The sequence below is a fragment of the Halichoeres trimaculatus genome, unplaced genomic scaffold (assembly GCF_033239565.1).
Source record: "Halichoeres trimaculatus isolate MK-OKI-2021-1 unplaced genomic scaffold, fHalTri1.1 fHalTri1_scaffold_6, whole genome shotgun sequence".
In the NCBI taxonomy this organism is placed as follows: domain Eukaryota; kingdom Metazoa; phylum Chordata; class Actinopteri; order Labriformes; family Labridae; genus Halichoeres; species Halichoeres trimaculatus.
Genome location: NW_027437184.1, coordinates 2,117,078 through 2,131,857, shown reverse-complemented (window position 1 = coordinate 2,131,857; position 14,780 = coordinate 2,117,078). Strand labels below are relative to the sequence as shown.

Here is a 14,780-nt window from a genome sequence, read left to right as displayed (position 1 = left end):
CATCTCACGTGCAACAACCTGCGATATTTGAATTACCGTCAGTCTTCTTTACTTTTTTTTTTTTTAGGTCACAAAAACACATGAGCATTAATTCTTGTCTGTTTCATAAACAGCTTAAATCTGCTGATAGGAGCTTTAAAGGTGCAGCGTGAGGAAATGGGAACATTTAGCAACATGTCAGATCTCTGGATGGTCCTTTGTTTTTACCCTTCCTGTTTCATAAAGCATTGTTACCCTTTGTAAGATACAGATCATCCTTCAACTGCTGCATTTTTTGCATCCATACATGAAATATGAAAACTCATATATGGCTTGTTCTAGTTTGTCCTTTCTGTGCTGCTGTAGAGTGACGGACAGAAGCTCTTCAATGGTAGGACAGCAGACTTTGTGCTAAGTTTGTATGAATAAAACAGACTACTCCTACCTAGCCTGATATGCTAAATGCTGCTAAGGACTGACACTGTGCCGTTAAATCATCAAAACAAGCGTTGGCCCTTCAAATTCAAAAAACAGACACAGAATTACAAACAAACAAAACCAGATTTTTCGAGGCCTTTAAAGCCAAGAAATCAAATCTACTCCCCAGGATCTGCTCATCTCCACACTGTGAATTCATGGCAGTCTCCACAGTCTCCAAAACGAAGCGTCTTCAGGTCTGATCACAGGCTGTGAACGTGTTAAAGTGGCGTACATGTGGACGTCCCTGTCTGCCCCCGTGAGGCTCTGCTCTGTCTGACAGAGGAGCTGACACACGCCCGCATTGTTGGCATAAGTGGTCATATGGTGGTTGCATGACTCCTGCATCTGTTCAGGATTGTGACTAAGGTATCCGTCAGTCACATGACCAACGCTGGGCTGGGAAATCTTACTGAGGAGGACACACGCAGGGGTCAGTGCTTAAAGAATATGGAGGAAAGTTTTACATTAATGTGATGAATAACATAACTCCCTGCTGGTCTAATGATCCACTCTCTGTGAGTCGTGCTGCTCTGTGTTTTACAGCTCAGCATTTATTTTCCATTACATCATCTCTAGAGGTGAAATATGAAATTATTTTGATTTAATTTTGAGATTTTAAGACAGATTGGTAGAAAAACTTTTTAAAAAGATGAACAGTTATGTACAGATATTTACAGAAACAATACTCAGGAAACTGGAAAGAGTTCAGCTGGAAGTTAAAAGTGTGATACTTTAAGACACCGATTGTGATATGACAAAAGAAAAACAAATTCATGCTGGGGGAACTGTAAACAGGTCGGGGATCACACTCATATTTTTTGGGACTGTTTCAAACTTGAATTATTTTGGGATTCAAACAGAAATACAGACAATCCCAGGAGTAGACCGACCATGTTCAAAACAAGAAACAATCAACTTCCAGCAAATACCAGGTCAGGTGTAGTCCAATGGTGGAAAAATAAAATTTAAGGGGAATGTTTTATTTTAAAAATATAAAAGTGAGGAGCACAAGATAAACTGTCCAAACATAGTGCAGTTAAAAAGAATACACAATGATTCTTAAAAGGCATAAAGATGTGACAGTATAAAGGTTACCTATGGGTGATACAGTTTCTTTTGTTTCTTTTCTTATTTACTGAGTGATCGCTTTATGAAGGTGTTTTTATCTTGTGAAGTGATTAGTTTGATTATTGGTTTTATTATTTGGAAGTGTGTAGATTAAATGAATGATTTCCCATGTAAGGTAAAAGGCTGACGATAAGATACATTTCAACTTCCTGTTGCTCCTTTTTGTCTGTTTACTTTTGTTTATGCATTGATTTTGTTCTGTTTAAATATTTGCTCATTGAAATTGAAACTGTTCAAGCATCTATGAGCTCCTGTCATTATTTACCTTATATTAGCAGTTGGATAAGAGTATGGTTTACACTAAGTCAGTTTATTTGAGAGGAATCACTTTTTTTCTTTTTTTTTTCCTTTGCTATGATTTTAGTGTTTACAGAAATATACATTGAAAAATATATGTAGAAGGTTTACAATGACTTTTATGTTTGTGAACAGATATATCAGTCGCTTGCTTTGAAAAAGCTGTATTTTTCAAAATTAATTTACTGTATTTTTTTATTATTTTATATTAATGTTGTATTATTACTTATTTTGATAATTATTTTCTGTATTTTTTTTATATTTTCCTTAATTTGTATTGTTATTTATTTTAATAATTATTTGTATTCATTTCTATTATTTTTCTTTATTTTGTATTATTATTTGTTTTAATATTTTTTCTTTATATTGTTATTATTTTTCTTTTTTTGTATCATTATTTATTTTAATAATTTTTTTCTTTATATTTTATTAATTTTCTTTCTTTTTTAAATTATTTTTCTTTGTTCTATATTATTTATTTCAATTTTTTATCTCAATTTTTTAATATTTCCCTTTTTTATTATTTTTCTTTATTTCTTAAATTATTTTTCTTTATGTTTATATTTTTTCTTTTTGTAATATTCCCTTCTATCTTTAAAGAATCTCCTCTTTATGTGGCTGTAGATGTTGCAATGAATTTTGTCTATAAAGTTTTTATGTTTGCTGAACTGTAAATAATTCCCTGTTAAGTTATGACTATGATTTATTCACTGGATTTGTAAATATAAATAAGCAAAGCTGAATAAAAGTGTAAAAAAAAGAAGGACCAATCAGAAAAGAGGAGGCTAAAGTGAGCAAAAACAATCAGGCATAAAGACTTTCACCTGTTGATTGTTAAGCTAACTTTACATGACCATGAGTTTCTGCAGATTTCTTCAATATTGTATCATATCTTTATGTTTTCCTGTCATTCATGTTGAAAATAAATAGAAAAGTGATCATAGAAAGGACTTTTTATTAAAAATGCACATTCTGAATTGATCCTCCTTCAGAGACAGAAGCAATCAGCTTCTGATTTTCAGCTCACCTGTAAAGTCACCTGTGCTGCTCTGCCTCTTGAATTCATAAATTCAGTGAATGGATTAAAGTAGCTGTAGGAGGAGGAGTGGAGGGGGGTTTGTGGAGTATCCATACTCGTCTTGAAGTGTAGGGCCGCTGAATCATGGAGCCGGAGTTTGGGAAGAAGAACCGTGGGCTGTATGTTTCATCCAAACAGCTGGAGGGAGGGATGGAGGGAGGGCAGTGTCGCTCACCTTTCACTGCCATAACACTGTAACACAGCCGTTTGACATGAGACAGCCCCCTAGGTGTCTCACTTTCTTAGCGTTTGTACGGGCTGGAGCGCCGCGCCGGCTGCCCGCCTGCCTGCTGCTCGTCTGGCTGACTGGCTGCGTTGACGTCAGCGCCGTGTTGATTTGCTAAGGCGAGAGAAGAAAGGAGTTAGTGCGTGTTGAGAGAGCGGGTACTGCGAACTGCCTTACTATGCTGTAGCCCCACTCCCCCACACTATACGGAATCAAAACGTGCAACTTAGGTGAGTACCGAACCGGGCTAAACGCAGCTGCAGTTTCCCGGCGACAAGTGCCAGACCCGCTACTCTGCATGCGTCTACCACTGTTTTCTCTGTGTACTTTCATTCACCATGTGGATGTTTTGATGCGTTTACAGCGCTGGGGGGATCGTGCCGCTTGTCCCCGTTCAACCTCATGCTGAAGTTAGCAGCAAACGCGACTTTGGCACGCAAGTTGGCTCTGCGCACCGGAGTGCTGGATGATAACAAGTGTTTACCTGATTGCTCTGCAAGGTGTTGAAGTTTGCATTAACGCACGGTGGTCTAATGTAGAGATGTTAAGGTTGACGTAACCCCCCACCCCCTCTGCCTCTGCCTCGGTCTGGGTTTTAGTATGCTGGAGATCGCAGCCAGAGGACGTGAGGTCTGGCTGTTTCACCGGGAGCCAGACAACATATGACGCCCCGCTCCATGTGACTTTACTGGAGACATCGCGTTTGCTCGTTTTTGGTGGAAATTATGCAATTTTTAGGCAGCGACACTCTTTGCCTTGTCCTTGTGTCTCCACACGCACCAGTGTGGCTCATTTAGCCGTGATGACATCATGATGAGTGCTGGGGACACTGGTGTTTAATCTGAGAAACAACCCCACTCTGTGCCACTGTACACACAGTCACACCGCGATTGATTGACAGGCAGCTGGATGTTTGATTGGTTCCCAATAATCGGCTTGCAGCAGCACGCGGAGCAGTCTGTGAGGTGGGGAACTGGAAACAGATGCAATGGCAAATTGATTTGTTATCGAGACTGTCTGATCTCCCCCCTCCTCCTCTTCCTCCTCCTTTCACTCTTTCCCTCTCTTTATCCTTCGCGCACCTTCCTGTAGCTCATCCCTCCTTTTTTGTCAGTTTTAAAGAGCCAGTATTTGAGTATTTCATCCCTGCTCAAACAAAGTCCACCTGCCTGCGCGTGGATCTGGCTCGAATCGGCGCGAGGGGATTCTGGCAGCTGTCCGTCTCGTGCTCACTTTTCCCCGCACGCTCCACGTCCCTGATTGTGCCCCCTGTGAGACGCTGAACCATTTTGCTTTTTCTCCACATTTGTGTGTGTGTCAGAGCGGGTCGTGGTGAGGAATATTGAACGCTGTTTATTCCTGTTGTGGCTCTGAGTCGCCAAGGCGCGCTACGGCAGACAACTCGTGATCAGATTGATTATGCTGCCTTTCTGTGAAGTCGGCCTAATTTGGTTATTGTCAGCGGGGCTACGTTTTTCCCATCCGTGCACTGAGAAAATCTCTCCCGGCTTAATGTACTTAATGTAGTGCGTGATGTTTTGCATAATGCATAGCGCGCTGTATAATTTGTCTGCTGCAGCTCGCCAATATTAACACTGTCTAGACGCACGTAGCGCGGGGCTTTTATTAATAGAGAGCCAACAGGCGCGATAAAGTCTGCAAACAGCAACTTTACATCGCGTCCCGGTGAAGCCACAGTTTGCCTTGATGGCCCACGGAGCGCGTCAGGCATGGCTCGTTTACGGGGCCATAAATCGCACCTGTAATAAAGATAATCTCTGGTTTTAGGTATGACCTCTGCTGACTGTGAGGCGGTGCTTCCATCCTTACCTGCCTCATTTATGGATTGGATCAAGAAAACCAAAAGACTCCAAAATTAAAAAAAAAAAAAATCAAAACAGGCTGTTTACGGATTTTTTTTCCCATCATCCTTTGTGCAAACTTCCTGCACATTTCAGAAACAGGGAAAACAAATTTAATTTTTTAAAAAAAAAAATCTTCTTTTTCGGTGTGTGTGTGAGAGAGAGAGAGAGAGAGAGGAAGAGTGTGTGTGCCATTCTTAGTCAGAGAGGAAACTTCTCCTTTTTCTTATCTAAATCTTAAAAAATTAAAAGAAATTGAAGATTAACACAAAAAAAAAGCTTTAAGCTCATTTATGAGATGAGAAAATGAGGAAATAAGGAGTGAGGATGTGTCTTTTTTTTAACCTTCCCCTAAATTTAAATACATCAATTCAAGAAAAATCAGGTTAAAAGACGCTCTTGGAAAGATTTAAGTCAGTGCAACATCAAACTGTTTGTCATTTGTCGTTTATTCATTCATTTCGAGGATTTAGAGATCCTCAAAAAGATATGATGTGCTGTTAATTGATTCCTCTGTGCAGCAACATGTTGCCCTCCTGAGCTCGGCTCCCTGATTTAGCAGCAGTCCAGTCACGGAGCCGATCATTTATTTGTATATTCGACATTAGTGGCAGAGAGGGTGTTTGGTGCTGCAGCGTTTTGTGCCTCGTCCTCCTTTTCCTTTCCTTTCCTTTCCTTTCCATCCATTTCTGGCCGCTGCTCTCTGCTCCCGTCTGTGATGGGAATACTGAGTAAGATGCTATTTAATTTCAGAAAAAGGGGCTGCTGACGCTCTTTGTGAGGCACGCAAAATGCAATTCACACTTGTTAAACTGTGTGTACATCCCCATCAGATAAGCAAATGAAGACATCTCCTTAACATAACATATGTTGGACTGATTGGTATGCAGGGTGAGCCTGCCTGACGGCTCGCAAATTGTCTCCCTTCAGAAACCTACAGTCAATACTCTCCGCTGATTTTAGGAACAATGCCTCAGCTCTGAGTGTTTACCATCCGCTGAATTCATTTGCTGTTTACAGAACGGGGTAGCGGCTGAATTAACTGAAACATTGATTCCTTTTATATCTCTAAAATGTTCAAAATGATTGTCTGATTTTCTGAGAATGAAGCCTGGTTTTATGTTAATGCAGTTTGTGAATGTTACTCCAAAGGAAAACTCACTAATCCGTCATTTTTGTTGGATTTGATGGTGCAGAAGATGAGTGGATTTTTTGCGGTTGCATCAGAACGCATCAGATCTGATTGTGTTTTCATTCTGCCTCTCCGTCTAGATTTCACCGTGTTTACAAAGAAAGCTAAAAACACTGCTGAGCGGGGGAAGGCGAGCCTCATGAGTCGGCCTCGTGGTTTGCATCGACATAATGGATTTAACTAAGATGGGTATGATCCAGCTCCAGAACCCCAACCACCCCACCGCCCTGCTGCAGAAGGCCAACCAGATGCGCCTGGCCGGGACCCTGTGCGACGTGGTCATCATGGTGGACAGCCAGGAGTTCCACGCTCACCGGACTGTGTTGGCCTGCACCAGCAAAATGTTTGAGATCCTCTTCCACCGCAGCAGCCAGCACTACACCCTGGACTTCCTTTCACCAAAGACTTTTCAGCAGATTTTGGAGTACGCTTACACTGCCACACTCCAGGCCAAGGTGGAGGACTTGGACGACCTCCTGTATGCAGCAGAGATCCTGGAGATTGAGTACTTGGAGGAGCAATGCCTCAAGATCCTGGAGACCATCCAGTCCTCGGACGAGAACGACGTGGAGGTGAGCGTGAACGACGGCAGCACGGAGGAGGACGACGAGCGCAAAGGCCACAATGGAGCCAAGAACTCCAAAAAGCATTCCATGGAGAGTCCGTTCCTGTCAGGTAACCAGCACGCCTCCATCATGGCGGGCATGGTGGACCAGAGCCCCTCTGTCTCCACCTCCTTCGGCGTCTCCAACCTGAGCCCCACCAAAGCCGCCGTGGACAGCCTGATGAGCATCGGGCAGTCTCTGCTGCAGCAGGGCTTCGGAGGCGGGCACCTCATCCACGGGAACTCCCACCACCTGATGACCGAGGTCAAGACCGAGATGATGCAGGTCGACATGGGCGGCAACGGCCACGACAGCCCCCAGAACATGGAGTCCAGCGCCTCCAGCAACGGGGAGCGCAGCGGGGAGGACAGGAACCGGGATGGTCCCGGGACTCCGACGAGGAGCAGCGTGATCACCAGCGCTCGCGGGCTCCAGTACGGCCGCGACGAAGGCATGGGCGACCCTCAGGCCGAGGTCAGCCAGATGGGCCTGGAAGCGATGGCGGGGATGACGGAGAAGCACCTGGCCTCCCTCTACTCCCTGCCCGTCAATCACAAGTCAGAAGCCATGATGTCGATGCCGGCGTCCATGGCGTCCGCTCTCCCCATGTCGCCGGCCCTGGCCATGTCCATGGACTTCAGCGCCTACGGGGGCCTCCTGCCGCAGAGCTTCATCCAGAGAGAGTTCTTCAGCAAGCTCGGGGAGCTGGCGGTGGGCATGAAACAGGAAGGCAGGAACCACCAGGAGCGGTGCAATGTGTGCGGCGCAGAGCTACCAGATAACGAAGCTGTGGAGCAACACAGGTAAGAAGTTTTTACTTCGGAGCGGGGACTCGCTGGGTGTTTCGTTTTCTTTAAATGTGGAGCGCTGAGATTAGACATTAAATGCTGGATCTTCATGGCTTAACGATGGGAAAATGTGTCTTTTTGACATTTTTTGGGAAGATTCTTGAATTGTTTGGTTTGTCATCTCATATCTTTGTGTGATTATCTGTCGTCTGGCTTGGGTCCAGAGATCCACCGCTCGCTCAGGTGCCTGTTGAAGCACACACAGTGAAGGGGAGGGGCTTATTCAGCTTGGTAGTTGGCGTTGATGGTCAGCACAGGAAGTGAGAGCTGAACCTGAGCTCTAAGCGAGGAGGTGCAGCCTGGAAGTTTGACTCAAGATGCTGTTTTTTACTCTTAGTGCATTTCCTGTTGAGGTGTTGCAGAAACGCTCACCCCTTCACTGCAAAAAAAGAAATCTAATCAAGTGTTTTTGTCTTTTCTTCAGTAAAAAATGACTTTTTAGACTTTATATGAGCCACATTCACCTGACCAGTCCAGGAAAGTGTTTTATTTCGAGTTCAAAAATGAGCTCTGAGGTGTGTGTAACAAGACAAAAAAATCTGCTTCTAATTTTAAGAAACTTGTCACAAGCTCCTCAAACCTCATTTTGGTTCCTAATATCTTGAAAAAAGACATTTTTTTTGTATCTCTCAGTTAAATGTGGCTCATATCGAATATAATAAGACAATGTTTACTTAAAGTAGAACAAAAACACTTCCTTTGAATTCAATTTTTGCAGTTTCCTGTTTGAATTTCTTTAATTATTTTGATCATTTGATGAACGGATGAAATACAGTGATGGGAAGAGAGCATATTTGATGTAAAAGTGATTGGCTCTGAAAGTGTTTGGATACAGCCAGTAAAGTCTAAAATATCAGGAAAAAGTTTCCACACTTTAAGCCAACTTCCAGAAGTAAAAACTTAATTGTGACGTTTCAGTCATGGACTTTTTTTAAACAAATGTTTAAAGCCATCTTTTATAAGAGGAGCTGTGTGGCTCCAACCAATCAATGCTCTGCAGGAATAAAGTTTAAAAGTTAAAATACAGTTAAGAGGGTTTAAATTAAACATCCATAAATTACACAACATTAAAAATGGAGTGCAGAAGAATATCAGGAAAATACGACTCTACGATCTCAGAACAGGAAAAAAACAGACAAAAAAAGGAACTGAAAATCAAACCTGCAGGAATCTGAAAAAAAGTCTGTAATATCTGATGTAGTGCTGTTACAGTTGTGATATTAAAAAAAGCAGAAAAGGTTGAAGAGACTTAAATATCAGTTGTCCACCTCTGTCATAATCGTCCCAGTCATCGTCCAAACCCCTCCAGGAATGCACTTGCATCACGTCTTTGTTGATTTTGCACCGTCACAGCGTTTCTGCGCCTGGCCTTTGTCTTACTCGAAGGCCACCTTCTCACCCCGTAGTGTTTGCGTAAATCAATAGGAATGCTCGTGGTTAAAGTTCACTCCAGGATCTGAACCCCGTCACCCATCCCTCATCAGTCCTGAGCTGGTTTGGTGGTGTGTTTGAGCCGGAGCTGCAGTCTCAACCTGTCCCAGTGTTTTCTTTCATTGAGATATTACACAATAGCTTCAGCTAAAAGAGAAGTGTCCTTGTTAGCAAACACACACACACACAGACACACACTGTTACTCTGTGTTATTTCTCAGTTTGTGCAGTTGGCAGCTGTTTGTGAAATGGTCCAAATGTGAGGCCTTCATCATGAGAGATTTGAGAATAGAGATCGACTGATATAATTTTTTTTTTTTTTAAGGCCGATATCGATACCGATAATCAGTCGTCAAGGAAGCCGATATCTGATATTTGGAGCCGATATTCATTTGCATGAAAAGTGAAAATATTGATGTCAAATTTTGGGATAATACAAACTCAAACTCTTAACTTTGTTGAAACACTTTAAAGAATATGTTTATTTAACAGCTCCCAGGCTCAGCAGCTAGCTTATAGAGTTAAATTGAAAATTTTAAAAATAAATAGCTCCTAAAAGTTTTCTACAGCAAATCAAGTTTTCTAAAAAAAAAATTGCCAAAATGACAAAGTCTTAAATTAAATTTCTTATCAGTTTGAAAAAAAAAAAGGGAGAAGCCGATATGCTTCAAAATGATAAATATCGGCGCCGATAATCAGCCGGGTCAATCCTCATTAAAGAAACTGCAAAAAGTGAATTTGGGCCACTCCTGATCCATATCCATATATTTATATATTTTTTAAGAAGGCGGAGGCTGATATGCTTCAAAATGACAAATATCAGCGCCGATATTCAGTCGATCTCATATAAGAAACTGTAAAAAGTAAATTTTGTGCCTCTTCTGACCCCTTTCCATATTTAAAAAAAAAAAAAAGGCAGAGTCCGATATGCTTCAATATGAAAAAAATCGGCACCAATATCAGTTTTGATTTGAGGAACTGTAAAAGTAAATTTTGTGCCTCTTCTGATCCGTATCTGTATTTTTTTTTTTGTTAAAAAAAAGGCTGAGGCTGATATGCTTCAAAATGATAAATATTGGCACCGATAATCAGTCGGTTCCTATTTGAGAAACTGTAACAATTGAATTTTGTGCCTTTAGTGATCTGTATATGTATTTTTTTTTGTATTAGAAAAAGGCCTCTGCAAATATGCCTCAAACTGATAAAAAATATGGGCGCTGATAATCAGCCAGGTCAATCCCCACAGAAGAAACTGCAAAAAGTGAATTTCGTGCCTCTTCTGATCCATATCCGTAATTTTTTTTTAATATAAGGCCAAGGCCGATATGCTTTAAAATGATAAATATCGGCGCCGATAATCAGCCGATCTCTATTTAAGAAACTGTAGAAAGTAAATTTTGTGCCTCTTATGATCCGTATCTTTTTTTTTTAAATTTTATTTAAAGGCAGAGGCCGATATGCTTCAAAACTTTAAAAAAATGGCATCGATAATCAGTCAATCTCTATTGAAGAAACTGTAAAAAGTGAATTTTGTGCCCCTTCTGATCCATATCCAATTTTTTTTTTTTAAAGGCTGTGGCTGATATGCTTCAAAATGATAAATATCGATGCCGATAATCAGTCGATCCCTATTTAAGAAACTGTAAAAAGTGAATTTTATGACTTTTCTGATCCGTTTTCTTCTCTATTAGTTTGAAACCAAAGCTTGTCTTTGAGACCCCGTCTCATTGAGGACAGGCTGCTCTCGTCTCCGTCTTGAGAAAAGTCTGGCGTGTGAAATGGTTGCCTGTGTTTCAAGAGGAATTTCATCAATCCGCTCAAGCTGGGAAATCTTGTATCAAAGGAGATTTCCAAACCGTTTCATGCATTGATCTTCCCGCTTTGCCCCACAGCATACTAATGGGTTAATTTAGCCTGGTTGATACACCGACACGACACTGTTTAATATTGTACGCGCTGTCCTGACAGCCTCCTGAAGTGTAGAAATCAAACATTGCATCACTCTCTGTCTGCTTTGCCGTCCGCACATGAAAGCTCTGCTGTGAGATGCTTGATAATTCAGACGCTCCTCGTGTCCTCACAAATTCCAGCGCGGGTCATTTGATAGCATATCAAGTCCGTGCCTCTGTGTTTCTATCTTCCTTCCAGCCTGTCAGGCTTCCTGACTCTTTTGATGTTAATACAAGATGTTTTATTTCAGCCCAGCGGAGTCGCGTTCCCTCCGACTAATTACGCTTCATTTCCCCTCAGCCACCGTGTCAGGGTCACCGCTGCTCCTGCAACAAACACATAAAAAACTCAAAGTTGGCAGAGTTCACTTTGGAGCGGGCAGGTCAAGTCAAACATGAGTGTAATTGTTTCCAGATGTGGCACAGGTCGCCGGTTTGAGGTGTCTGCGTGTGTGAGCGTCTGTCAGGGTGAGTGCAGCAGAAATGTTCATTTCCTGTATGAATTTAGTGTCTCAGTCCTCCTGAAGTCCTGAAGTCACCAACAAACACCAGCACAGACTGATACTCTGTGTTTGAGCTTTGGTACAAACTCCTAAAAATGTAGTCACGCTTGCTTGATGCTGTTCCCCCTTCACAAATTAGATACTCACTGCAAAAAAGTGAAATCTTATCCAGTGCTTTTGCCTTGTTTTGAGTAAAAACTGTCTTATTATACTCAATATGAGCCACATTCAACTGGTCGGTCCAGAAAAATGTCTCATTTCAAGCTATTTAAAGACAAAAATGAGGATGGAATAAGAAAATTGTGCTTGAAACTTCTTGTTCCATTGGCAATTTTTTTTAAAACTTGTTACAGCAATTCAGACCTCATTTTGTCTTTAAATAACTTGAAACAAGTCATTTTCCTGGACTGGTCAGATAAATGTGGCTCAGATTGAGTCTAAAAAGACATTTTCTACTGAAAATAAGACAAAAACACTTGATAAGATTTCAGTGTTTGCAGTGTTGGATGATAGAGATGTAGATTTTCTGCTGACATTTTGCTCACTTCGACAATTTGTTGTCAAATAACACTGCTCTATTCCTTTTTTTTTCCATATAATTCTTTTATTTCCCAGTTTTTTAAATTTTCCAGTCTTTTTTATATTTATCTTACTTACTTTTGAAATATATACCGTTGTTCATATTCTTTATTACCGTTTACATTTTAAAGCTTCATATAACACCAGGGATGGGAACCTTTCACATTTGAAATGATACGGTACCGATGCCCAGTACCTGGCAATTTGTACCGGTACTCAAAGGTACCAATTTTCAGTACTTTTCTGTGTTTATGTGATAAAAATATCAATTTGTTCAATAATTAGATTAAAAAAATTCAATAAAACAAATTTATTCTTCAATATATAACCTTGTAATGCTGTGTTCATGTTCATTATGGAAAACCACCTACTCTTCCACTCCTTCACTGTCACAGGATGCATTTAGGTACCTTGACATGGTACCTTTTAGTATTATGTGAATTGGTACCGGCACTTTTTACAGAATTCGGTCGGTACCAATAGAAGTATCTAATTTGGTACCCATCCCTATACAACACCCACTTATGTTTACGTCACTTATAGAAATCAATAAATACGAGGGAGGGCTGACAGGTTCGAGGAGTCATGCTGTAGTGATGAAACATACATTAAATCCAACATTTTCTGACTCTTACAGCACAGTTTATTTTCAGATTAACTGACGCTGATGTCGTGTTTGAGGATTTTGAAAAGTAGAACCAGAAACATTTTGTGGATATGGATTAAATTTGGCATCGTGGTGTATAGGGATGGGTGGCAAATAAGGAACTTTTATAGGTATCGACCAAATTCAGTCAAAAATACCAGGTTACTGATTCATGTAGAATCAAAAGGTACCATGTTTAGGTACCTTAACACATCATTGTGACTGTGAGGGAGTGGAAGAGTAGGAGATTTTCCATACTGGACTTGAACACAGCATTACAAGGTTATATATTGAAGAATAAATATGTTAAATAGAAAAGAGTTGAGATTTTTTTTCTTAAACAAATTGATATTTTTTACCACATTAACACACACAAGTACTGTAAATTGGTACCATTGAGTACGGATATCGATTACCAGCCACCGGGCATCGCTACCATATCGTTTCAAATGTGAAATGTGCCCATCCCTAGTGGTGTTACCAAACATCTGTAGAAAAAGGAAATTCATGCTGAGATGGTTGATTTGGTTATTTTTTGTTCCTTTAATATTTGATGGCATTTTATAACATTTTAGTGCATCAGACGGTAATGACTCTGAATTGAATCACCACCAATGGGCTGTGCCGCCTCAGCTTTCCATGTATAATAGCCTGTAAGAGCAGCAACATTAACCAATAAATAAAATACAGTAATCCACAGTCTTTCTTAAAATCTTCCTCTAGTCCTATCAGTGTAACATAAGGCTGAAAGAGTCATAACTTTTTTTTACCAACAGGCTCAAATTTAGCCAAACTTGGCTCATTTTATGAAAACAGGACACCTAACAATAACAAAATGAATGTGAAGTGACAAAACGTTATAATATTCCTCTTTAACCTCTTAAGACCGAGCGTCCACATATGTGGACATTACATTTCTGCCACTCAGACACATGATACTTCATTTTTTCACATTACACCAATTTCAGTAAAAAAAACCCAATGCATTTAAGTAAAATAATACTACTAACAAACAACTAATAGAAAACTCATAACACAAATAATCAAACTTCCTGTACTAAGACCAAGTTTTGTCATTATTCTTGTTAGGTCTTACTTTTCCCAAATAGCAAGGTGAATTAAAAATCGCACACCAGACAAAAGCTCAGGTCTTAAGAGGTTAAATACCGTTTTTTTTTTTTTTTTTTTTAATGGAGAAAAAAAGAAAGATTTTTATTTGTCCAAAGAAAAGTTTGGGGTGGGCCTGGGACCATTGGACCCACCCATGACTCCGCCCCTGCTCTTTTCTTTAAGAAAACAACATTACCTAGATAAATACCAGTAGTTTTTAAGTGTTGACTAATTTTTCAACTGTTTTGTGGATATCCTCCCACAAAAAAAGCCCAGAAGAAATAAAAATGATTTGTTGGACTTTGGTTCTTGGTTTTTTCTCAATATGGCGTCTGAAAGTATCTGATTATATTTTTCCAGAAACACTGAAACTTGCAAATTTCTTCCCAAAACTTCCACTGATATCCTTATCCCAGCTTCCCTTTCGTAATTGTGCAAAGTGTTGTCATCTTTAGCCATTAGAAAAGTTTTATCAAGTGTAGAGAAATATAAACTTTATACAGCTCTCAAAATATCATAAAACTCACACTCTGTTGTTGAAAAACTGGACAAATTAAACTTCTGATCGAAACAGAGATCAGACTTTGAAAATGTTTTATTTTTTTCCCTAAATGAGAGGTATGGTGTCTCTTATTTTTTATCCTTTCATGACAATTATGTTGAAACTTGGAGCTAACACTGATTGAGCAGCAGCCTCAAAACTCTCTCTGACTTTGAGGATTCCTGAAATGTATGACGATTTAGCCTCATGGGTAATAAATCAGTTTCTGTGAACAACATTTAATCAGTTCATCTATACCATCCAACAACAGCAACTACTCCACATCACTCCTCTGATCCTCCTCCTCCTCCTCCTCCTGCTGACAA

The 14,780-nt window shown here is 40.3% G+C and overlaps 1 protein-coding gene across 4 annotated transcripts in view; it reads left to right on the top strand.

The window, feature by feature from the left end:
- Window positions 1-3,209: 3,209 nt before the first annotated feature.
- zbtb16a (zinc finger and BTB domain containing 16a) overlaps window positions 3,210-14,780 on the top strand; it is a 241,474-nt gene continuing 229,903 nt past the window's right edge. Inside the window, exons 1-2 of one of the 4 annotated variants that reach the window (XM_074671823.1) lie at window positions 3,210-3,418; window positions 6,323-7,650. In XM_074671823.1, coding sequence (XP_074527924.1) covers window positions 6,413-7,650 — 1,238 coding nt within the window. In that variant the 5' untranslated portion in view covers window positions 3,210-3,418; window positions 6,323-6,412. Of the gene's footprint in view, window positions 3,419-4,055; window positions 4,154-4,341; window positions 4,460-6,322; window positions 7,651-14,780 lie in introns of those variants that run through there. The other 3 variants (XM_074671824.1, XM_074671825.1, XM_074671826.1) reach the window with 3 other exon arrangements.